Raw genomic sequence first — 23,077 nt, 5'->3', positions numbered from 1 at the left:
TGGATTCTATAGCGGCCGCCTTTCCCGTCTTGTGGCTATTGGTACTTTGTGCTTGAAGTTCTGAACTGATTAAACGCCCATCGAGGGCGATGTCAGGGATTCCCCGCGTCGAAACTCCATTATGAAAGTCAGGTTCCGGCAGTTTTGTGGAGTTTAGTCCGGGGAGAGATGTTCGGAGTGATATTCACAATCGTCAAATTTCCCTTTCAGCGGTTAACTGTTTGAACGTGATGTGTTCCGCGTGATAACCGACGGGCTTATAGCCTCATGACCTGGAGTATAAATACAGAAGAGGATGTAACGCAAGAATCACCAACTTGTCTGGAGAGAGCAGCTCTTTCTTGAGTCTTCATAGCAGCTCAGCTTGTTCCTCGGCAAAGGGACAAGTTCTTCACAATGGGCCTCCCTCGAGCTTTGATGACGGCACTCGCCTATGGGTCAATCGCTCATGCTGCCTACGATGTCTTTGACTATGTAGATCCTCTGATTGGAACCAGCAATGGAGGTAATTATCTCTGCAGGACTGAACGAGATTCATGTGCAATGAGATGAGCAGAATTAACAATGCACATAGGGCACGTCTTTGCCGGCGCAACTCTTCCATTCGGCCTTGCCAAGGCGGTGGCTGACTCTGTGAATGACAACGCTGGTGGTTATGCCTCAGATGGCGGTCCCAGTCAGTTCATCCTCCCAGATTGCAATTTATAGCATCTCTGGAATATTATGACTGACAATGACACTCTAGTCACTGGCTTCTCTCACATGCATGACAGCGGAACGGGTGGTGTAAGCGATTTCCCCCATGGAGAATGAGAGAGATACAGACACTGACACTTCCAAGGGAGCTTCTCTTGGAAACTTTCCATTGTTCCCTCAGAGCGGCTGCTCTGGTGGAAACCTTGACAATTGCTACTTCACCAAATCAGACCGTCAGTCTCTGCCGATCAACAGCTCCATTGAGGCGCATCCTGGATACTTTTCGGTTACTCTCAATACTTCCATCAAGGCAGAAATGACCGTATCGAACAAGACGGCGTTGTACAGATTCACCTTTCCTGATCAGCCTGTGCCTATGAAGGGTGGCGACGCAACTGGGGATAACGCGATCCCATATGAGCCTGTAATCCTGGCCGACTTGACGGATCTCTCCGATTCCCGGAGCAAGGGAGGCGTTTCTGTTGACCCTCACAGCGGAAGAATTACCGGTTCAGGCACATTTAACCCGTCTTTCGGGGTTGGCACGTACACTCTGTACTTCTGTACCGATTTCCAAGGAGCTAGTATCAAGAACACCGGCGTCTTCCAGAACAACCGAGCCGGCACCAACTTCAAGCAACTCAACACCGAAACTGCCACCGTTACCGGTCCTCCCGTACCTGGTGGCGCATTCGTCCAGTTCAACAAGCCCAGCAATAACCAGATCATTGCCAGAGTTGGCTTGTCGTTTATTAGTGTGAACCAGGCATGCAGCAATGCCCAGTCTGAGATCCCTAGGTTTGACTTCCAGGGAACTCAGGCGACTGCTGAGGATGCATGGCGACAGAAGCTGGGAGTTGTACAGGTCGACACCACGGGAGTGTCCACAGACATCCTGACCACGTTCTACTCGGGACTGTATCGCTCCATGATCTCACCTCAGGACTATACGGGAGAGAACCCCCTGTGGAAGAGCAGTGAACCTTGTAAGTTTTACGCTTAAGATCATTTCTCTCAAAGAACTTTTCATGGAATCATTTGAAGCTGACTGGGACAGACTATGACTCTTTCTACTGCATCTGGGATTCATTCCGCAGCATCCACCCGCTGCTTACTATTGTCGACCCGTATAGCCAAACGCAGATGGTTCGCGCACTCATTGACATTTACCGCCACGAAGGAAAGCTTCCGGATTGCCGCATGACATTCTGCAAGGGCTGGACACAAGGTGGTAGCAATGCTGACATCGTGCTTGTGGACGCATACTTGAAAGGCCTTCACAAGGGTGTTGATTGGCAGACCGGATATGAAGCCTTGATCTCGGATGCTGAAGGTATGGTTCACAGTTGTCGCCTATCCATTACATCTACAAGTATGATGCTGACATTTTGCTAGATGAGCCGGTAAACTGGGGTATTGAGGGACGTGGTGGATTGACCAGCTGGAAGACGCTTGGTTACATTCCCACTGACGACTTTGATCCCAACGGTAAGATTTTCCCAATATTGTAGTATCCACGTTCGTATAGAGTGCTCACAAGGAACTAGGTGTTGGTACATTTTCGCGATCCATCTCTCGAACAGTCGAATATGCCTACAACGACTTTTGCATCGCCGAGATGGCCGAGTCTCTGAACAAGAAGGCCGATGCTGAGAAGTATCTCAAGCGCTCCAAGAACTGGAAGAACATGTGGAACCCGAACCAAAACTCGTACATCTACATCACCAATCCTGACGGTTCTACCGGCTACGTCGACAGCGGCTTTTACGGCTTCTTACAGCCCAGATATCTGAACGGCACGTTTGGCTATCAGGACGCTATGATGTGCACTCCCATGTTCCGATTTGACGATTGTTATTTGGTGCCTACTGGCCACGAGGTAAGACTTCTACTACACTCCTTCCTTAATGATGCATAAGAAGATTTCGAGACTTTATTTTCTTCCTTGTTGCTTACCAAATGTTTCTATCACAGACCTACGAGGGCAGCAGCTGGCTCTACACTTTCTTCGCCCCCCACGACATGGCCGACCTCATCACCACTCTTGGTGGCCCAGACACTTTCGTCAAGCGTCTCCAGTTCCTCCACAACACTCCCAACTTGCTCTACTTTGGTGACGAACAAGCCTTCCTTCTTGTCTTCCTGTTCCACTATGCTGGTCGCCCAGGCTTGTCTTCGTACTTTGCCCACCACTACATCCCCTCGCAGTTCAACTCCGGTGTTAACGGTATCCCCGGTAATGACGATTCTGGAGCTATGGGTGCCTTTAGCACTCTGACAATGATGGGCTTGTGGCCAATGGGCGGACAGAACGTCTATCTCATCCTGCCACCGTTCTTCCCTGAGATCAGCATCAAGAATGGACTGACGGGCAAGACGGCAACGGTGAAGAACATCAACTTTGATGGAGGTTACGAGAACATTTATATCCAAAGTGCCAAGCTCAACGGGAAGCCGTATACAAAGAACTGGATTACGCACGACTTCTTCGCTAATGGAGGCGTGCTGGAGCTGACGCTGGGCAAGAATGAGAGCAGCTGGGGAACAGGCTCTGCCAGTCTGCCACCCAGCTTGGAGCTAGACATCTAGACTTAGAGAATGAGCAAATTTTAGTTTCCATAACTACGTTGGTAGAATGAAAGAAATTTCACAATCTTGTGCACATGCGATATTAAGTATCATTGTTTTTTCTCCAATTCGTTCATCAAACATGATGAGCGTCTTTCTTGTCTGTATTAAAATTCTAAGCTAGAGTCGAGTATCATTGGTATAATAATTTTAACATGAAGCATCTTCACAACCTCCTACTCAATCACAATATTCTGCCCTAAGCTTCTCATAGGCAATCTCCCCACCAGCCCTTGAAGCCCACCAGAAGCTCTCATCACATCTTTTGCATCTTCAGCAAAAGCCATCCTCACTCTCCCCACGCGTTCCCATGTCCCTCTCCCAGTCTTTTCTACTACCAATAGCATCACCATAGTCTCTTCAACAAACCACAATACACTCATTTGCTCTCCTTGTCCATGTCGCATCAGATAGCTTTTGAGGCTTCCTATGCACTCTTCGCCTCCAAGACAAGCGGTTTCTGTGCCACTTCCGCGGCTCATTCGTACGTCGACACTGAGGCCGCTGAATTGCCAGCCGTCAGAATGTGGCTTCGCCTTGACCTTGTCCAGCACCAACGGATCCTTGACGTGGAGGGCATATTTTCCAGGTCGGAATCGTGGTGGACCGGCGGCAGAGCTCATCTGTACTCCAAAGTCGTATATCACGGAGCCATCAGGTGCTAATACTGCCATCTCAGGCGAGTATGTCCACTTCACAGATGATGGTTCATTCCTCGTCAGTCGTGCGGCCGCAACATAATGATGGGTAAGTATCTTTTTGCCCTTCAACTTCATCTCGGGATCGGGCGAAGCGAGGGTGATAGACGAGAAGAGCTCCACGGGACCAGACCACCCTGCCCACGACCAGCTCGGCAAATGATTCCTTTGCTTGGCCTGTGTGCCAACTTTGTGGTGCCAGAAGCATGTCGATAAGGCGAAAAGATGTCTCGTTCTCGGCATTCCGTTGTTTTCTTCTGTCGGTTCAGAGGCCAGAGGTGCCCATATGGGGATTCCCACCAAATTGCTCAGCTTCCCCCTTCCAAGGGTGCTCTCCAGATCTCGCCATACTCCTAAGCTCGCATCCAGCGAATCTTCGTCCCGACTCAGGTTCCTCCTTGTATATTTCACAATATGCTGATCAACTTCTCGGAACACACTCAGCGTGCTCGCCTCGCCCATCTTTTGAGGCAGCTTCTTCCACTGTTCCCAGCTGCCATCCATGTATGACACCCCGTTAAACAAGCCCGGACGCACGAAATCGTACATACGCTTCTCTTCGGCGTCGTGATAGAATTCAAACGGCAAATCCAGTGCCTCGGGGCAGGTCATGCCGTCGCACTCCCAGTACATCTGCTGTTCTGTGAAGACGAGGCGTCGTCGAGAAAGAAGTCCTTCCTGATAGGTCCATCCTCTAGTGTACCACGCTGAGCGCTCGATGAGAAGGCGTGGATCCTGGAGGCTGGAAACAAGAGTTATGTTAGAAGTGGTGAATTTGTACTTTGGCTGAGCAGGTCTTGATGTTGATCCAACGCCGGGAAGGCCATGCATGGCATTCTCGCCAGCGGCGGCAATGATGGTAAAGGCGGCTCCTCCGTATATCTCGTCCATCCGCTGAACATGTTCCCTTTTCTCCTGCGGTCTATCATCACTCGTACAGAAGCGATCCACCCAGAGATATCGAAAGCCAAGCTCAGTCACCACAGAAGCTGCATCTCGTACAACTTGTGGCCAGCTGCCATCAACATTTGCGTCGCCCCAGACATAGCTCAGTGCCACATAGTCATCACGCAGTGACCTTTCAACCACCTGTGGGCGTGATTGGGAACAGTCTATGAGCCGGAATCCCTGAATTTCCTTCCTAACCGGCCTCCGTGAGCATCGTCCCTCGTGATGAGTGTCGCAAAAATGAAGCCACTCTCGCACAATGTTCAAGTCTGCGCTTTTGTCAATCTCCCGCCCCCAGATTCCTCTCTGCGTCCAAGAGGCATCGTCAGGTAGGCGGAATGATGGTGACGGCAGCGGAGATGCCGTTCCATCAGGGACTGTCAGCTGTCTCTCGGCACCCGTCCTCCCCCTAGCCATGTCCACCAGCATCTCGGGCCGTGTCCGGAGCAGCATGCCCGATTCTCGGAACCATTCGGGGTCCACATCGGGATCCTGGCCGCCGCCCTTCGTCTTGGAGATGACGGAGAAAAACGCTGGGCTGAGGCCCTTGGCTCGGCCCTTGGCCGGATGGTCCTGATTGTGCATCTTCGCTGAGTCAATGAAGTAACTCGTGTCGCGTGTCGATAGTGCTACCAGATTATACTCTCCAGGTTCCTTACTGGGCACATGAATCTCCCAAAAGAGCTTGCACATGGGACAAGTCGCGGCCCAGCGGTTCTCCTCCAGGTACCGAAGCCGAGATACAAAATGTTCTCTTGTCTCGAAATCTCCTGCAGCTCCTGCGCCATCTGCCGGCCTGGCGAAAGTGGCGTCGACTTCGTCCATGGTTTCTTCAATCTCCGCCGCCAGACGTGCACATGATTCACAAAGAGCCGGATCTCGATTTACACCCAGCGACGACGGAGGCCGTGAGTTGGGTCGCGAACCCGAGGCGGCGTCAGAATGAGCCGACGGACTACGGCTCTTTTGCCCGCTCAAACGGCGAATGAGCGATGAGCGCCGTGACCCGGATTCGCTGGCTCCAGGCGATGAGTCGACGGTCAGATGCTGGATCATGTTTCGCAGGGGGTTCTTTGACCGGCGACGCCCCGGCGAGGGCTGGTCAGCAGCGCCGGCAGATGCTCCGGGGTCCAGGTGGTCAGCCATGATGCATTTCCGGGGCTCCGCGTTCTCGTATGGAGTGCTTGGTGTTGTGAGATTTGACGTCTGCGATCAGTATCGTCGTGATGTTCACGCTGCGTCAAAAGGGGGAGAGGGACGCATGTGTGTTTTATGTTTATCTGCTGCGTTGTTTGACGGCCTGGCGCCAAACCGCCTGACCCCAGGCGGCTGGAGATTTGAATGACTTGAAAGGAGCGAATGAGTTGAATGGCTTCAAGCAGGCCGGCAGGGGAAGAAAAGGGTCCGTAAATCTAGCGAGGGGTTTCAGACCGTCTAAAGTGGTGGGTTCCAGGTTTTTAATGAGGCGGTAATACAGAGTTTACGCTCCCGTTTCGCGAACCAGGAAGCTTTAGAGCAGCTGAAGGACGGACTGCTGCCCATGTGATGAGAAGAGTTAATTATGAGGGGCTGGCTGATGAAGTACCAAGAGGAGTGTGAAATGTATTAGATGCATGTGGCCTATATATATGCTACATGTATCGTCCTCTGCTAGGGAGGTAGTACCGCCTCATAATATTTTGAGAAACTCTGAGCCAAACAAACAAACCTAAACCATCAATGCACACACACATGCTTGTACACAATGTAGGTAGCTTCTCATCGACACTGTGCCACTGTGCCACTAACAATCGCAGCAAAGAAAAAAAAAAAGAGAAAGAAAAAAACCCACAACCCCCCCTCTCTTGCAGGTGGAGTTTGCCTCATTTACTCTATTAATAACCGCAATCTTGCTGAGCCGCCCAGCGAAATCACATATTGATCCCATAGCCATTGAGGCGCAGACCCTTCAAAAAAGAGCTGACCAAAAGTAACCCTGGCAAGCCGCATTTCCCTGGCCAGATTGGGTGGAGAAAAGGAGGCAAGCCGCTGAGATTGCAGATGATTTACGCCGTGATGGATCCCCCCCTCATGCCTCATGCATCAATGCACAGCTCCAATGCAAGATTCTGTGAATGGCAGAAGCTAGTCCGGGCTTCGGCTTTTCACCCAGCAAACGCCGTCTAGCGGTCCATCGTGTCGTATCTTGATCTCTGTGATTGGCGCCGGCTACCGACCCTGACGGCACGCGACCAGACAGCCATGCAATAGCGAGCTACTAGCATTTCTCAGGCGGCTGGCACATGTTTGAAACAGGGAATCGGCCATGAAAGTGGCCCTAGACTCGGCTGTCGTGAGATTCCGACAGTTGTGCTCACCGTCTGTGAGTCGGACTCTGATCCTCCTGGTCGGGCCATCCCTTGATCAACCCCATTCCACACATGGCATGCTCACGGCACTAAAATATTCAGCTCCTGTCCATGTTGCGATCCAGTCCTCACCGCTTGAGTGCTTCTCTTTCTTTCTCTCTCAGCCTCGTTACCGCGGCCGCTACCTCAAGCTCCGCTCCGCTCGTCTCAGCTCAGCTCACGATACCTAGGCACAGAGACGAAACTACGGAGTAGGTGCATGCAGAAGGGATACGGCAAGATCCGCAGCACGTTTGTGACCCAAAAAAGCCCGAGCCCAGTAAATCCATCCTTGATTCTTTGTCTTTGCATGCAGCTACTTGATCCATACTCCATACTTGGGATAGAATATGCATGGATCGTTCTATTGATGATCTAGAAATCCTTCACGAAAATAGAACTCAAATACTAAGCCACCTTTTTTTGCTTGAGCTACACAATGACGACCCATCTTACTTACTTATACTAACAGCTGGATGCCCGCTTCTCTCCACTCATCCCAAGGACGCACTGACATGTATTGCTCCGTAAAGCCGGACCACGACTTTTGCGATCGTGTTCACAAGACCGGAGGCGGAGCGCAAGTGTCAGCTCACACAATATATTGAAGACAGGGCATATTTCGTACGAAGCACATGGGCTTGTACCAGGCCTTACATGTATAGTGATCCTAAGGCGAAGCAACAGCAAGATCCATACTAACCCAGGCTATGCAGATATTCTTAAGAGGCTAATTATGGCGAGATGCCATTTTTAGGTCGCTCAAGTCAAGGGCGCCACGATAGCCATGTCCTTGCGTGGAGGCATATGCCGGATTCTGATGCCCAAGCAGCGAGGCATTACTCTGTACTTACAATATAAAAAAGGCTTGCCATGAATTGTTTTGCCCTCCATACACCCAGTTCACGCTTTTGAGTACAATTAGAAATAGTATATTTACTTTGGCCCATCTCATCTCCATATTCCAGGCTCATATTCGATAGACAGATGGCAATTTTTGCTTATTGCAGGGTAGACCAAATGGACGAGAACATGAGCCATTGATCAAATGCTTTTCACACAAGAGCACCCGATTTATGGGAGAAGAATAGAATCCAAGAATGAAAGAATATTTGTTCGTGAAACTGGCTTATAAGACCTAGCTTACAACTTTGACTATGCAATCCGATGTTGATCGCATGTTACGTGGAAGGAATACCGTAAAGTGATATTATTATCTTTACACTGTGTAGAATTTTGCACGAACACTTATCAACAGCGTTGAAACCTTTTATTTTCTTCAATATAGAAACACTTAATATTTGCTATAACTAGACATGTGGTAATTGCTGCATTAATAGAGGCTATGAGTGACTATGTAGCCATTTTGTTTTAAATGCCAACGCAGCTTTGTCAATTGTCAATGTCCGACTTCCTAGGAAGTCGCTCTGCTTCAATACTTGTCAGCATTTACACAGGTACTAGTTATATAAAGCAAACACATATTCTCATAGATGAAGTCAATTTGTTAAAAAATGTTCACTATTCTTGATCAGATCTACGGGTGCTTAATCCACGGCTGTTCCATGCTACCCCGTGATGGCACAACGGGTAATACTTTGCAATGGATACGCTGAAGTCCTCCACAGGTGTCTGGTGATCGTGTGGCCAAGAAATACACAATCAGAATGTTTCCCATGAACTAAGACGGCGGCCCCTCAGGCATTTTCAGATGCGCAGTCCAAAATGCCTTGACTTTCCCATCCTCAAATAGAATATAATGGCAAGCCTTGATCATGTCGGGCTGCTCGCGCGGTCCCAACTTCCAGTGCACAATGCCTAGGTTTTGGGTGACGGCGATGTACCCTTCGTCGTCGTGCGTAATGTAAAATCCGGGGAATTGATCCTGTTCCTTTTGAATAGTCGCATTTACATTATCCCTGCCGCGAATGATGGCATGTTCGCCGGAATATTCGCCGGGTTGGAACCAAGTGACATCTTCGTGATAGAGCGGCTCCATTGTCTTGCCGCGGGCTGCAGCATCGGATTCCCCAAACACCTTTTCGATATGTGTGTTCATCACCTTGCGCATCCTCTCGGGGTCTTCATGCGGCGAGGCCGAGATCGATATAGTAGGTTGTTGCTGGGACGCCATTGTGAGCCAGGTGTGTGTCGTTATAAAAAAGAAAAGTAAGTATCAGCTGGGCCTCAGTAGATAGATTAACAAAGTAGGTAGCATCTATGGTATTTATAAGTTTAATGCCATCTTTGCCTTTGGAATCATCGGATCTTAGTGCTGACTGACGTGGGGTTGGATGCCACTTAACATCTGATTTGCCTTTCTTTCTATCTAAACGAGCCATCGAGACATGTAGCCGTCTCTTGTCATGCATTACTAAGGGAGTTGATCTTGGCGTATAGATTTGGAAGATATTCGAATTGGGCTAGGGCTTTAGATGACTAGACCACACGTCCAACTGGCATTGTCACTTCACAACCATGGGCTGCTATTGATGTGCTTATCTGCTGATAGAAAAATGGCTTAAATAATGCTTGATAAGAATCATTACTTCCACACCATAGATTTTATGCATCTGGGGATATAGGTAGTTACGCGGCAAGGTACTCATTCTTCGTAGCAGTTGAATGTTCTTGTTGCGCCCCTCACTGCCCGATGACGATTTCGGGGCTGGCTGGTGGCTTTCGGCCGAAACTAGACTCAACTCTTGTATGCATTCACTGTAAGAGATTTCGCGGGAATCGTAACTTCGGAGCACTGTGCCTGCGGCCGAAATCATTTGACTCTTCCGATAAAGTTTCGGACTTAGCTATGTCATGATCGGGTTAATATGTAGGATCTCTTGAGTATAAAAACGGTGCTTAAGGCACGTCATGTCGGCTCTCAAAATAGACAACTCTGAATTATCATTCAATCGTCAAACCCAGTCTCAATGTCTCAAACAATCAAGACGGTCAGTATTCCCAACATTGCTTGGGAGACTGCTGCCGATATCCATTTTCCGCCCAATTTTGACAACAACAAAAAGTATCCAGCAGTCGTGAGCGCTCACCCCATCGGTTCATGCAAGGAGCAAACTTCGGGCAACATCTACGGGAAAGCATTGGCAGAAGCAGGCTTTGTAATTGTCGCTTTTGACGCGTCCTTCCAAGGTGCCTCTGGCGGTGAGCCTCGCTTTATTGAGGACCCAGAGTTCCGTGTCTCCGACTTCCGCTTCGTTGTCGACTACATCCAGACGCTTGGTTATGTCGACACTGATCGAATTGGAGTTCTTGGCATCTGCGGCGGAGGCGGTTATGCCATTAACGCAGCCATGACGGATTATCGGTTTAAATGCTGCATTGGCATCACGCCTGTCAACTTTGGTCGTCTCTCCCGCGAGGCGTTTGGCAATTACGACCCGGCTGATGCTCTCGAAAAGATAGCTAAACAGCGTACTATTGAAGCCCAAGGTGGTGAACGCCTTGTTATCAACTTGCTGCCACCAACAGTCGAAGAAGCGAAAAAGATTACCACCGATATTGACGTCTGTGAAGCTACTGAATACTACAAAACTGACCGCGGCCAAGCACCCAATGGTTGTACCAGTGGCTTATATTCGTTCAATAGCGCCGCTATTGCATGGGACGCCTTCAACCATGCGGAGGTACTTATGACCCGGCCTCTCATGGTCGTGACTGGCGAGAAACCTGGTGGTTTCGGGGCATACCGTGATGCCCAAGAGATTTACGGCCGGGCAGGATCCAAGGAAAAGAGAATAGTAGTATTGCCAGGGATTTCGCACTACATGCTATACGACAAACCTGAGGCTGTCGATCCCGCTCTGGAGCAAATCATTCCATTCCTTAAGAAGCACCTGATCGAAGCAAATTGGGTCCAGCAGTATCGTGGCGCCCCGCGGAATAGTAAACCAGACGAAATCTCCAAATAAGAGCGTGTATTAGTTCGCAGCATCTGCTGATTTTTCTCATTACCAAAATGAATTCGCCTAAACATATCTACTGATTAAATAATACTACATATCAAAATTTAAAGCAGCACCGGTCTCTCTATCTGCTCGAGGTCTTGCGTGATCCACTACTTGCAGCGATTAGGATTGGTTCATTCTGATCACCCCCTTCTCTCCAGTTAAGCCGTATTTGCGGCGCCTGAGTTATTACAATCGGTAATTTCTATCTCCTTGCTGGAGTGGACTCAAGCACGGTGGCAGAGCTCACACAGGGGCTTCCAATGATTTTTACAGAGGGCCTAGAAAATTGACTGCCCGGATACTTCTGAATGCATTACCGACGATTTTAGTGATTTTCGGTGAAGTAAACGCCGCTTCTGAGACACGCCATGAAGACGGGAAACTTTGATCAGTGTTCAACAGACAGAAGGAAAAACGCATTTCCCCTCCATATACTAATTACCAACTGCTGCAACAGACAATTGTATGATGGAAATATGATAGGTTCAATGTCCATGCTCTTGTGCTCGCAACTCTTTCACTAAGAGCTGTCATGGAACAAACAAGTTCGCCCTGTGCTAACTCCGGGCCTTTTCACCCGTAGATTACCCCTCCATCCCTCCCGCAAGTCATTTCCTCAACCATCATTTTCGCGTTCGATTTCTTTTTGTATTCTTTCTATTGGTCAATTTCTTTCAGAAAACTAATAGCATCTTCAATCTTCCGTCTTCCATTTTTTCTCATTCTTCTTCCTTCGGTGCAGAACAATGAAGAGTCCAACCAGCGGCGATCAGCAGTCATTGAAGCGGAAGCGATTAGTGACTTCCTGCTCAGAGTGCTATCGCCGAAAACAAAGGGTTCCAATTACCTTCCCCCTTGGCGTTCGAGGATCTTCAGTTTGTCTAATATTGTTTTAGTGTAACCGGAAGAAGCCGTGTAACAATTGTCTGGCGCGCAATATACCCAATAAGTGCATGTTCAGTGCTCCGCCACCGTAAGTCACCCTCATCTGCTCAGTTTTTCTGAGCCCCCGAGGTGGTCATCGCCAATGTGCACAAACCTTGACTTTCATACATATATTTAGGTCCACACCAACCAGGACACAACGGCTACCAGTTTCAACAGGTTCAACAACTGAGGTCAGCACAGGCTCAGCCCAGTCATTAGAAATTGGCATCGAAAGCACCCCTCAGGACTCTGTCGATCTTGGCTACTCGTTGGTTTCTGGGAACAACTCCTTTGTTGGTTTACAAGAGGTAAATAAAATGCGAATAGCACTTGTCAAGCATTTGCTGATTTATGTGAGATTCTCGGAAATGATGAGTTTCAAGACGTCTCAGTCGCCTACAATAACGCCGTCGAATTTGTTCCATCCAAACGAGATACTGAAAGCTTTGTCGCAAAGCTCCCCCCGAGAAGCGTCACTAAAGCACTGGTTGACTTTTTTTTCGATGAGGTGAACTGGCATTATTTTATCCTTGAGCGATTATACTTCAACGATCTGTTTTCACGCTGGCCACCTAAAGAAATGACAGAACCCGTCAAGTATCTGAAACCAACACAACTTTCGACGGAGCTACGATATTTCCCCTCTCTACTCTTCCAGGTCATCGCATTGTCACTGCAATTCCTACCGCCTGATTGGGATGTTTTACCCAAGGCATCATTAAGGGGACTTGCTACTTCACGGACGTATAGCGATCTAGGCGACGAATTGTTGCATTTTTTGGGACGGCCAGGGTTTGCCATCGCCGCAATCCAGGCGGACTTTCTGAGGTCATCGTGGCTGAAGAATTGTGGGCGGGGTGTTGAATCTTGGCATGCTGTTGGCAATTCTATCAGGTTCGTACGGCCCTTTGAGTTCGATGAAAGAACCTTTGAACATTTGTGACAATTCCTAATAATACTCACAGACAAGCGCAGGAACTTGGACTCCATCGCCAAAGGGATATATACCAGTCAAACGAAACTAATGTGGAGGAAACGCTAAGTATGTTCTGGTACGAACAACATAAGAAGCGCATATGGATCAACCTCTTTGTGTGGGATAGGTACGTCCGCACAGTCTTAATTCTCTACTTGACTTAACTTCATGACCTGACCCTAATAGTTTCATGGCCATGATTCTGGGGCGCCCTCGGATGGTTCACATGGATGACTGTGATGTTGAGCCACCCATGGATTGCAACATACCTGGTGATCCATCCAAAGCTGTGCCAATGACGGTCCGCCCCGAAGACAGCCAGAGTGTCTCAACGGCTTCAGCGCCTCTTTTTCGATACGCCATGGCTTGCAAAGCACACGAAATGCGAGCTCTCAGAGCGGACCGCCCTCGTCTAAAGGATTACTCTATTGTCAGAACACTGCACGAGGAAATAATGTCGTTGGTGGAAGCGTTGCCTGCATTTCTGCGAATTAAGAACCCTGACACCACTCGGGATGCAGACTTTCCATATCTTCCACAACTCCGCCAAGAAGTGCAAGTTATGACGAATTTGTTTCTGATGACATTACACCGGCCGCATATCATTTCTAATCTAGAGAGTCGAAGAGCCGCTTTACAGGCCGCACTTGAAACCCTTGATTGCCAGCAATCTTTCTTTGCGCATGCTAAACAGCATCAATATCAGCTGTTTGGCTTTGCTTTCTACACTGTCGATGCCTCATTTCTAGTCTCCATCATCACGATTCTGTTTCCGCCGCAGAACAATGAGACCACGCAAAGAATCAGCCACAGCCTCCAGCAAGCGATTGAGAGTCTCACTCTTATGCAAACTTCTAATGTGATAGCAGCTTCAGGCTTGGACATTATCCAGCGTTGCTATCAAAAGCTGAAAAGTACTCCCGAGTCATTCAGCAGCATATCTGACACAAGGACGCCCTCATATGGCACCCCGGTGGATGGACTACATAATCTGATAAAGGACCTTGGCCAGCAGGACTTCAACCAACTTGGAGGTCCGCAAAGTAACTTTTCTCAATCGAATATAATATCGGGACTTGCTTCTTCAACTCCTTTCCCTCAGCCAACTCCGGATAACTTCAATCAAACGTATTGGTTGGATCAGTTGAATGTCATTGATCCACTTATCTATGACCAGGATTTCGGCAATCTGTGGGAGAATATTAATTTTGGCTGATCGTATGATTGGCTGTTGGCATGTTTCTTTTTATTTTATCTTTGAGTTTGGAGACTTGATGTCCAGTAGCAACTGCCGCTTTCCTTTCCTCCTGTACATTGGATGTTAGCTCGGATGCTGGAAAACATTGCATACTTCATTTACTTTCAAATTTCATCATCGGCGATGAGCAATATCATCAAAATTCAAATGGTGAATACTTGTAATTTGAGTGCAGGTAGCGCGGGCATCCATCGTAAGCCAATACGGAGCGTCCGTCATGGGAAATCCTCGAACCAGTCTCATCTATCGGAGATATAGTGACAATTGTCAATCATCTGGTCCACCTTATACATACATCTCTATGCAGCGGATTGTTACTCTCAGAAACACAGCTGACAAAATGAACTTATTTAAGTTCGACAAATCGTTCCTATGAGGTTGGAGTTACTGGAGTTAAGAGTTCGGCCGAACGATTTCGGACTTAGTATTGCTCTCATGCCAACTCGTCCCCAGGAGCGTCTATCGGCCGAAGATCTTTCGGCCGAACTGCTCTTAAAGTTCAGCCTTCCTTTAAGCGGTTCAGAGAGATAAAAAGCAGCAGTAGAAACGCAAAATATGAACTGAATACTCATCTGTATCATAATATTTTATCTGAACTGCAATTCAAGATCCTATATCTTTATAGGTAGTGAAACCGATTTACATCATGTCCCAAATTTCGATCCAGAAAGGCCCCATCAGCCTCGCCGGTCTTCTCTTCAAGCCCACTCAGGCGTCCGGGAAGACACCGGGTCTCGTTATTGTCCATCCAGGTGGTGGTGTTAAAGAACAGACAGCGGGAACATATGCGAAAAGGCTTGCTGAAGCTGGTTTCACAACAATTGCCTATGATGCGGCCTTTCAGGGTGCCAGCGGAGGAGAACCCCATTTCCTCGAAGATCCAAATGAGCGTGTGAGCGATGTCTATGCTGTCATCGATTACCTCCAAAATCTTGACTCCGTAGACGCGGACAAGATTGGTGTACTGGGCATCTGCGCTGGAGGTGGTTATGCAGTTGCTGCCGCAAAGGGAGACCAGCGATTGAAGGCTGTGGCAACCGTCAGTATGGTGAACATTGGAGACTCAGCACGACTTGGGTGGGATGGGGACGAGAATTTATTGGAGAAGCTTGGCAACTTGAAGGCGGCAGCAGCTCAAATAACGGCAGAGGCGAAAGGTGCTGAACGTGCAGCTGCGCCATATGTGCCCCCCAAGCCTGACGACAAGACTCCTCGAGATATGAGGGAGGCCAGCGACTACTATCTTACGCCGCGGGCACAGCATCCCCGTGCCGAAAACAAAATGCTGTACCTTAGCTTCCCCCGTGTTCTCACCTTCGATGCGTTCCATCTCGCAGACGTCTTCCTCAAGCAACCAACTCTTCTCATCGCCGGTTCGGAAGCTGGATCTCTGTGGCATACCGAGAAATTGGACAAGCTCATTGGTGGTGCGACCAGGAAAGTTATTGTTCCAAAGGGAGCACATATGGACTTTTACGATAATGAAGCCTACGTGGGCCCTGCAGCGCTGGATGTTGCTAAATTTATGAAAGAGCACTTGTCCTGAATGTACGATAATATCATTACTCTACGTGCTATCACAAAAATGAAACGGGTTTGTGGTTATCATTTTGTTTCTTCTTTGCGATAATTTGTTCCTATTCGAACAATCCGATAGAAAACATCCTTCTACATAATCCACGAGAGTTTCTAAATAATTATATTCTGCCCTAGTGTGATATATTATATTTTGGTGTGTAGGTGTGGTAGTTGCGACTGAGGGGGTAAATGTAGCTTGTGATGTGGAGCGCTACGGTGAAAATAGAAAGACCCTTTATAACACTCGATAATTTAACTATATAAGGCTTTATGCCACCAAGCACATCTCTCGTTAGCTGTTGGATCAGGGATAATTATTGGGGAGTCCGAGACCAGATTAAGAACAGATTTGTTGGTCGCGTACGGAGGGATCGAGACTCCAGCAATGTGTTCAGACGGCGCGCCATTGTTAACAAAACCAGCAATGGTTTGTTGAACGAATTTGGAAATGGTAGGATCGACGTCGGGGAATGGACCATTGGGGAAAATATACGGCTGGTCGCCGCCATGAAGCGCTGGTGGGATCGAGAACTGGTACCCGAACGCCGCTGTGCCTTGTTGCATTGCACTTTTCAACATGGAGTTCTGGTTGCAGATAAAGATTGATTCAGCAATAATAAGTTCCGCTCGTTCAAGAGGGGTTTTATAGGGATACGACCCATCATAGGTTGGTGAATATAGTGTGTCGAATACAAAGTTAAAGTTTCTTTTTGACATATGCGGAAAAGTATTCCGAAGCTGCTGACGCAACAGCGTTTCGTCGTCGATGGCCTTTGGATCGATGAAGAAAATGCCCTCATGACTCATATGAGAAGATAGAATAGAGATGCCTTTTGAATAGGAGCCCTGAAGGATCAGTTTCGTTGGCACACCAGGGACAAAATCGCCATCAACAGTTGGCCCAAAGATAAATGTGCCGTGTGGTGCCTCGGCTATCTGTTTAGCATTTGCTTCAATCAGGGTGGCGGAGTCCACAGCTCGAGCCTCTTCGAGAGAGCTGACGTTGAGAATAGAGAGAAAGTCGTTGAAAGCGTCCTCTTGCAATTGAGTCCCTGGATTAGGAACAAAGGCTGATGACTGCGTGATAGCTTGGCGGAATGGTACAGGTTTCAAACCGCCGTATGCTGTAATCTGGTGCATAACTGACCCACCACCCGCTGAAATACCCATGAGAGTGACGTTATCAGGGTCTCCGCCAAACTTGTGGATGTTCTCCTGCACCCATTCAAGAGCGAGTCTCTGGTCATGGAGACCTGCATTCGCTGTACCGGTCTCTTGCAAGGTAGGGCCTGAGAGGAACCCGAAGGCTCCAAGGCGATAGTTCATAGCTACCCAGATAGCACCTTGGTTTTCACCTTGCTGAGTGGCCGCAATAAGGTCGTTGGGGCTTCCAAACATGGTCTTGTCCCCAAGGGCATAGCCGCCTCCCTGAAGCGCATTAGAATAACCCACGTGCTGAAGGAACAAGCCAGACAGCGAACTTACGTAAATCCACACTAAGACAGGAGCTCCTTTTGACTTGGATTGTTCATGAAAGACTGCTTTCGGAACTAGCACGTCCAAAACGAGACAATCTTCAGTGACCCGAGGATCCATTGCTCGAGGCGGCGAATTGGACAAGGTCTCCTCAGCTTGCGTGTAGTTGAATGGGAGCCTATCTGCTGCGTAGGCAGCAGCAAACTGGGATCCCATCCCATTCCACTTAGTATTAGCTTGAGGACAGATCTTTCCAATACTACCATCTTGGACCTCAGACTTCCGACCTCTGGGTGGAATGGGTGCTTTAAATCTCAGAGGACCTAAAGGAGGCTCCGCATATGGTATGTTGGTGAAGTTGTAAGTGTTGAATGTTTCCTGTGGCTGATGGTTAATAGACAGGTCCTGTATTGGTTAGAAATGGGAGGTGCTCACATCCAAGGAGATGGCGCGGTGAATCTGGTAGCCTAGGTCCACTGTTGGGAGACTTGAATCATTGCCTAGGATACTGCTGGCAAGTGCCAAAGAACCGAGGAGGAATTCAACGGTTGTGCTCATGATTCAATATGTCAGGCGTAGAATTATCCCATGTATAATGGCTGATGGAAGAGCTCCTGACTAGAGCGATCAAGTGAGTACTTATATCTCTGTGTATCCCTCAATGGATATAAATTGTCGAAAAGGCGGACTTTCAAGGAGAAGCAGTTGCAACTCCGCCATGTCCCGCTTTGCCGCACTTTACGGTGAAGAGTATCACTCCGAGTTTAGGCAAGATGTTATTAGTCCAGTTGAATACGCCCCTTACGGGGCCATGGCTTCGCTTTCGGTTTCCGAGTTCTCTAGCCGTTGTGCCATTTTTCTTAACCAACTTGAAGGCGAAGACTCATGGGTAAATGCAAATATTGCAGTCCCCTTTCTCTACAATTTGTATTCTAAGAGCCCACCAGACAAGTCTCTCAGGTGATATGAAACAATGAAAAGATTCTAAATAAATATACATATACGCTACAATCTGGCCCTTATAATGATAATAGTAAGTGTATTGAAGAAACAAGGTGACATAAATGTTAAGTGAATAATGACATGGAGTGAATGTAGTATTAGCTACCCCACAAGAGCAACCTGGCAGCTCCTAATATACTCCGCAGGATGGGTAAAGAACATTTGAACTTCCAGTCAGCTGATAGCACACTTTTAGCGTGCGGCCGCACACTAGCTCAGGGATATAACATTCCTCTCACAATATTATATCAACGTGACCATTCTCTTCCTGGAAAGTATCCATCTACGACCGAGTTTCATGGCTGAAAGCTCAGTTGCGGCCGAAACGGCCGCTCGTGCTTGTGCTGCATGCCACAAGAACAAGCGTCGCTGCGATAAGAGTATCCCGACCTGTTCTTTATGCAAAAGGTGAATTCATGCTTCACATAGTTTTAGTATTTGTTATTGACTGAATAGGTTTCGCCGTCCTTGCGATTATTCGGGGCTAACAAATGGTACCGATGACTCGGCGAGTCTGCGCTCCAGAATCTCTGAACTGGAGCAGCAGGTTGCTCGGCTATCAAACCAGACGCCATCGACATTGTCAAATTTCGACGATATAACGGCTGCGCCAATGCTTCACGATGCTTCATCGCGGCTTTATGTCAAATCCCTTTTCCTGGACTCAGGGCTCTCGGAATATTGCATCAAATCTAATCCTGTGGTTAATGTTTCCATTCCCCAAGAAGTAATTACTGCCATTGGTGATCAATTAGCCGTCGATCATATAAAAACTCAGTACTTTCGATTGATGAATACTTGGATGCCTATCTTGAACGAAGCCAAGTTAGACAGACTGATCAATCCTCGGAGCCAGAATGGGCTAAGGCCAGATACTGCGCTGCTATTACTGTCCATGAAGCTGATTCTCGAAGTGCCAACAAACAACGATGCAGAACGCTCACCCCTTTACGTGATTTCAAAAAAGTTCTGCTATACACTGGACGGATTGTACACTTTGACGAAACTGCAGGCCACTTTGATCATTGCGGTGTATGAATTGGGCCATGCTATATTTCCGGCGGCTTATACGTCTATCGGAACATGTGCCAGTCATGGCATTACCCTCGGCTTGCATAATAAGCTGGCTCCGCAAATGCTACAGACACCACGGAGCTGGGTGGATTGGGAGGAAAGACAAAGAGCATGGTGGTACGTGGTAATACTCGACAGGTCTGTAACTACTCTCTCTTTGGATGGCTTTGGTGTTAACGTCGTGATAGATATGTTGCAGCTGGGAGCGACCAGCGGTCATTATTCACGGAAGACCCAACTATTGACACGCCCATTCCCGTAGATGATGAGGCTTGGAAAAATGGGGTATGATCGTCAACTCATCGCAGACCAACATATTCAACTAATAACGTGTCGGAGTAGGAAATCGTGCCCCCAGAAAGATTATCTTTAGCATCTGCTACCAGCATGCAGGTCAGCCCATTTGCACGCGTGGCTCAAGCGTCACATTTATTAGGACGAGTGATCAAGCACTGCAATGATCAAACTAGTACGCCTGCATTTATGCTCGAGGACATGGAATTATTACACTAAACCACATCCTCAATTTTGTCTCTGTTAACTGAAAACTCTGCCGTCGCAGGAGCTTTCTATCTCGCACAGTCTCTTTGTTTGAGGTAACTGTACCCTTTCATGTGTTTTGTGCAAGTGAATGTTAACTATTCCAGTGCTCAGATGAAGCTCAGCGATCATCACAGTTGTGACTCGTTCAGCGAAAACATGCCAATTGATATAGAAACAGCGGCGCTTCTTCGTGAATGCATGGATCGTTCCATTGCCAAGATGAAGGAGAACTGCTCTCGAGTCGTGTCCTTTGCCCAGGTGCTGATGAAACTGGCGCAAGACTCTCACTTGGTGTGTCTCTCCCCTCTAGTGTTACATTGTCTGTATCGTACATCCGTTGCTCTTTCGTGGATGGCCATGGAAACGAGCAATGAGCAATATCTCATTGGAAAGACGATATGTGTAAACGCTCTTCAGATGATGAATACCAGATGGAAAGCTGCAGGTACTGTGTCTGTCAATGGTAGCCTCCTTGTTTCAAGTTTCAACTCTAACAGACGTGGTAGGAGCCTACCTCGAGCTTTTAAATGTAGCAGAGCGGGAAATGGGACAAGAGACTTTCTAAAAGAGCAAAGTAATGCAGTTCAGTCAACTCCATAGTCTCCGTAAGAACGGGGTATCATAGGTCGTATGATACTGATCCCCTATTCCTCAGCAACTCCGACACATATAATCCACCCTCTTCCTTACGCCGTTCTTAAGCCACGCGGCATCATTTCCGACACCAGGGCCCTTGGCGGGTCCCGTATATCTGATATCATGTTGGCAGTACAAAGTGGCCAAGGCTAATGTTAATGGGGCTATGACTATCGGCCGTTTGAAGCGTTTGGCTTTTGTTACATCGGAATAAAGAAGGGCAAAGGCGGAATAGGGACATGTACATCGGGTCATGTAAAAACTTAACTGGGTTAGCTGCAGCGGCCGCAGCTGTTGTAGTAGGCCTCAGTTGACAACAGAGTAGTTCACTATCAATTACTAAAGTCATAGCCATTCTGTGTATCGTAAATAGGGGTATGAAAGTTACTTACCGTAGTCAGTGTAGCATACAGGTATTGTGGGTACTGCGGGAATGTGCGGCCGGTCTTTTTGTTTTCCATCCATAGTCCAAGGTTTAGAACTCGACTCAGTTTAACCGCAGCGGCCGCAACGTCCGCGGTGGGGCTTTGTTCGGTGGGTGCATGAACTGATGGGTACAGTTTTGAGAAAGGTAAGCAGTAATAAGAACAGCAAGTCGAGAAGTCAACGTATACATAAGTCAATGTGTCTGCTGTTTCTCAAATATACCATAAAATGCTCCAGTCTCATACAACAACAATCTTTCTTGTCTATATTGATTCGGCTTCAAAGACATCATGGCGTTCAATCCTGACACACTTCCGAATCTCGCGGGAAGAGTTTACATCGTGACCGGAGGAAACACTGGCATGTAAGTCTGTTAACAATTCACAACGGTCAAGTGGTCACTTGGACTTTTCCTTGACCGTTAGTCACCTCCATTTACAATGTATTGCTGCTAAACGATGTATTATCAGTGGCTATTTCACAGTGTTTCACTTAGCAAAGCATCATGCAAAAGTGTATATGGGAGCGCGAAATGAGGAGAAAGCCCGTTCTGCCATCGAAAGCATCAAAGAGGACATTCCTTACGCTGAGATTGAGTTCTTGCTCATGGATATGATGGATCTCAGCTCGGTGGTTGCAGCAGCAAAGAGTATTTTACAGAAAGAATCGAGATTACACGGAATTGTGAATAACGCAGGAATCATGGCTGTGCCCCAGCAAACATCAAAGGATGGTTACGAATCTCAATGGCAGGTATGGTTGATACGCCGTATCTGGCTGCAGATGAAAGAATGAACTGACCTTATCCCCAAAAGACCAACTACATGTCCCACTGGCTGTTGACGAAGCACCTCTTACCGCTCCTACTGTCAACCGCGGCATTATGCGAAGAAGGGACGGTTCGAGTGACGAATGTTTCCTCAGTCGGCCACAAATACTACACACCGTCTACCGGTATTGATTTTGGAGATATTAATCAGGTTAAAGGTGGTTCTTGGTCTCGCTATGGGCAATCCAAGCTGGCGAATATCCTACACAGCAAGGAGCTACTTCGCCGTTATGGGCCTGGAGGAACCGAACTTTCCACCAGCAACACCCCAATTTGGACAGCAAGTGTTCACCCTGGTAATTATGACACGTAAGCTCTTTACAACACCCCAGCTGTTGTCCGTGATTCACTGTTTAACTTGTCGCAGGCAACTAAACAAGAATGCAAAAGGGCTGGCAACCGCAGCAGCGGTCTTATCGCCGATCTTGAAGTGCCTTAGAGTAACCCCTTCAGTTGATGTCGGGTCTTACAATTCTCTTTATACTATTGCAAGCCCTGACTTTTCTGATCAACTAAATGGTAAATACTTTGTCCCAGTGGCAAAAGTCGAGACACCCAGCAAGTTTGCAGAGGACCCTGAATTGGCAACCAAATTGTGGGAGTGGACAGACAAAGAGATGCAGGCTAAAGGCTTTATTTAACTGAGCCATCCAGGACGAACCACTGTCTATGGGTTAATACAGCTGCTTTTAGTAGCTGCTCAAAGATTTGAGGACCAAAGAACCCACCAGCCACTGTTCGAAAGACCTCTTCGAGCGACATCTCGTCGAGATTGGCGAAGAATGGGGCAACATTTTATCGAGGGTCGACTCGTGTTGGCGGATAACTCAGGACGCGGCACGCAAATCATTACGATCTTATAATTATTATATTCTCTTAGTGTATCGATGCAATTGTAAAGTCAGTTTGAGAGTAGAGAGTGAACGGGAAAAGAAGATAATTGATATAGAGACAAGAAATGAGGACATTACTTTTTCCCTCTTCACCAGGAAGATGTAAAAAATCGTGAATTGACCTGGCTAATCAT

At 47.8% G+C, this 23,077-nt stretch overlaps 11 protein-coding genes across 11 annotated transcripts; 6 read left to right on the top strand and 5 right to left on the bottom strand.

Moving 5' to 3' along the window:
• The first annotated feature begins 232 nt into the window (after positions 1 to 232).
• M431DRAFT_148135 (glycoside hydrolase family 92 protein) lies at positions 233 to 3,322 on the top strand. The gene is made up of 8 exons (XM_024912770.1): positions 233 to 505; positions 575 to 676; positions 746 to 786; positions 842 to 1,682; positions 1,754 to 2,029; positions 2,092 to 2,184; positions 2,244 to 2,575; positions 2,671 to 3,322. The coding sequence occupies exons 1-8, from the start codon at positions 397 to 399 to the stop codon at positions 3,283 to 3,285; spliced, it is 2,409 nt and encodes an 802-aa protein (XP_024771893.1). The 5' UTR covers positions 233 to 396; the 3' UTR covers positions 3,286 to 3,322.
• A 63-nt stretch (positions 3,323 to 3,385) lies between these two features.
• Positions 3,386 to 6,536, bottom strand: M431DRAFT_510396 (hypothetical protein). Its single transcript, XM_024919469.1, has one exon. It carries the CDS (start codon positions 6,114 to 6,116, stop codon positions 3,501 to 3,503), a length of 2,616 nt encoding a protein of 871 aa, XP_024771892.1. The 5' UTR covers positions 6,117 to 6,536; the 3' UTR covers positions 3,386 to 3,500.
• A 959-nt stretch (positions 6,537 to 7,495) lies between these two features.
• M431DRAFT_510395 (hypothetical protein) lies at positions 7,496 to 7,801 on the bottom strand. The gene has a single exon (XM_024919468.1). The coding sequence runs from the start codon at positions 7,691 to 7,693 to the stop codon at positions 7,526 to 7,528; it is 168 nt and encodes a 55-aa protein (XP_024771891.1). The 5' UTR covers positions 7,694 to 7,801; the 3' UTR covers positions 7,496 to 7,525.
• Positions 7,802 to 8,876: 1,075 nt separating this feature from the next.
• M431DRAFT_510394 (hypothetical protein) lies at positions 8,877 to 9,534 on the bottom strand. Its single transcript, XM_024919467.1, has one exon. It carries the CDS (start codon positions 9,489 to 9,491, stop codon positions 9,039 to 9,041), a length of 453 nt encoding a protein of 150 aa, XP_024771890.1. The 5' UTR covers positions 9,492 to 9,534; the 3' UTR covers positions 8,877 to 9,038.
• Positions 9,535 to 10,266: 732 nt separating this feature from the next.
• Positions 10,267 to 11,395, top strand: M431DRAFT_510393 (hypothetical protein). Its single transcript, XM_024919466.1, has one exon. The coding sequence runs from the start codon at positions 10,288 to 10,290 to the stop codon at positions 11,284 to 11,286; it is 999 nt and encodes a 332-aa protein (XP_024771889.1). The 5' UTR covers positions 10,267 to 10,287; the 3' UTR covers positions 11,287 to 11,395.
• A 1,437-nt stretch (positions 11,396 to 12,832) lies between these two features.
• Positions 12,833 to 14,444, top strand: M431DRAFT_91239 (hypothetical protein; the record flags this gene model as incomplete). Its single annotated transcript, XM_024924237.1, has 3 exons — positions 12,833 to 13,146; positions 13,218 to 13,355; positions 13,415 to 14,444. 3 exons carry the CDS (start codon positions 12,833 to 12,835, stop codon positions 14,442 to 14,444), a joined length of 1,482 nt encoding a protein of 493 aa, XP_024771888.1.
• Positions 14,445 to 15,077: 633 nt separating this feature from the next.
• On the top strand, positions 15,078 to 16,082 carry M431DRAFT_510391 (hypothetical protein). The gene has a single exon (XM_024919465.1). The coding sequence runs from the start codon at positions 15,133 to 15,135 to the stop codon at positions 16,030 to 16,032; it is 900 nt and encodes a 299-aa protein (XP_024771887.1). The 5' UTR covers positions 15,078 to 15,132; the 3' UTR covers positions 16,033 to 16,082.
• A 234-nt stretch (positions 16,083 to 16,316) lies between these two features.
• Positions 16,317 to 18,098, bottom strand: M431DRAFT_91494 (hypothetical protein; the record flags this gene model as incomplete). The annotated part of the gene is made up of 3 exons (XM_024924268.1): positions 16,317 to 17,492; positions 17,550 to 17,918; positions 17,976 to 18,098. 3 exons carry the CDS (start codon positions 18,096 to 18,098, stop codon positions 16,317 to 16,319), a joined length of 1,668 nt encoding a protein of 555 aa, XP_024771886.1.
• Positions 18,099 to 18,840: 742 nt separating this feature from the next.
• Positions 18,841 to 21,110, top strand: M431DRAFT_532785 (hypothetical protein; the record flags this gene model as incomplete). Its single annotated transcript, XM_024920874.1, has 7 exons — positions 18,841 to 18,950; positions 18,999 to 19,754; positions 19,805 to 19,901; positions 19,959 to 20,085; positions 20,179 to 20,212; positions 20,264 to 20,604; positions 20,666 to 21,110. 7 exons carry the CDS (start codon positions 18,841 to 18,843, stop codon positions 20,722 to 20,724), a joined length of 1,524 nt encoding a protein of 507 aa, XP_024771885.1. The 3' UTR covers positions 20,725 to 21,110.
• M431DRAFT_212714 (hypothetical protein) lies at positions 20,683 to 21,140 on the bottom strand. The gene has a single exon (XM_024913470.1). The coding sequence runs from the start codon at positions 21,048 to 21,050 to the stop codon at positions 20,811 to 20,813; it is 240 nt and encodes a 79-aa protein (XP_024771884.1). The 5' UTR covers positions 21,051 to 21,140; the 3' UTR covers positions 20,683 to 20,810.
• Positions 21,141 to 21,511: 371 nt separating this feature from the next.
• On the top strand, positions 21,512 to 22,691 carry M431DRAFT_484274 (hypothetical protein; the record flags this gene model as incomplete). Its single annotated transcript, XM_024916190.1, has 4 exons — positions 21,512 to 21,585; positions 21,692 to 21,974; positions 22,037 to 22,359; positions 22,418 to 22,691. The coding sequence occupies 4 exons, from the start codon at positions 21,512 to 21,514 to the stop codon at positions 22,689 to 22,691; spliced, it is 954 nt and encodes a 317-aa protein (XP_024771883.1).
• Between the last annotated feature and the right edge of the window lie 386 nt (positions 22,692 to 23,077).

This window comes from Trichoderma harzianum (assembly GCF_003025095.1).
Source record: "Trichoderma harzianum CBS 226.95 unplaced genomic scaffold M431scaffold_10, whole genome shotgun sequence".
Taxonomy (NCBI): Eukaryota; Fungi; Ascomycota; class Sordariomycetes; order Hypocreales; family Hypocreaceae; genus Trichoderma; species Trichoderma harzianum.
Note: the sequence above shows the minus strand (reverse complement) of the source record. Positions and strands in the feature narration are given on the sequence as shown.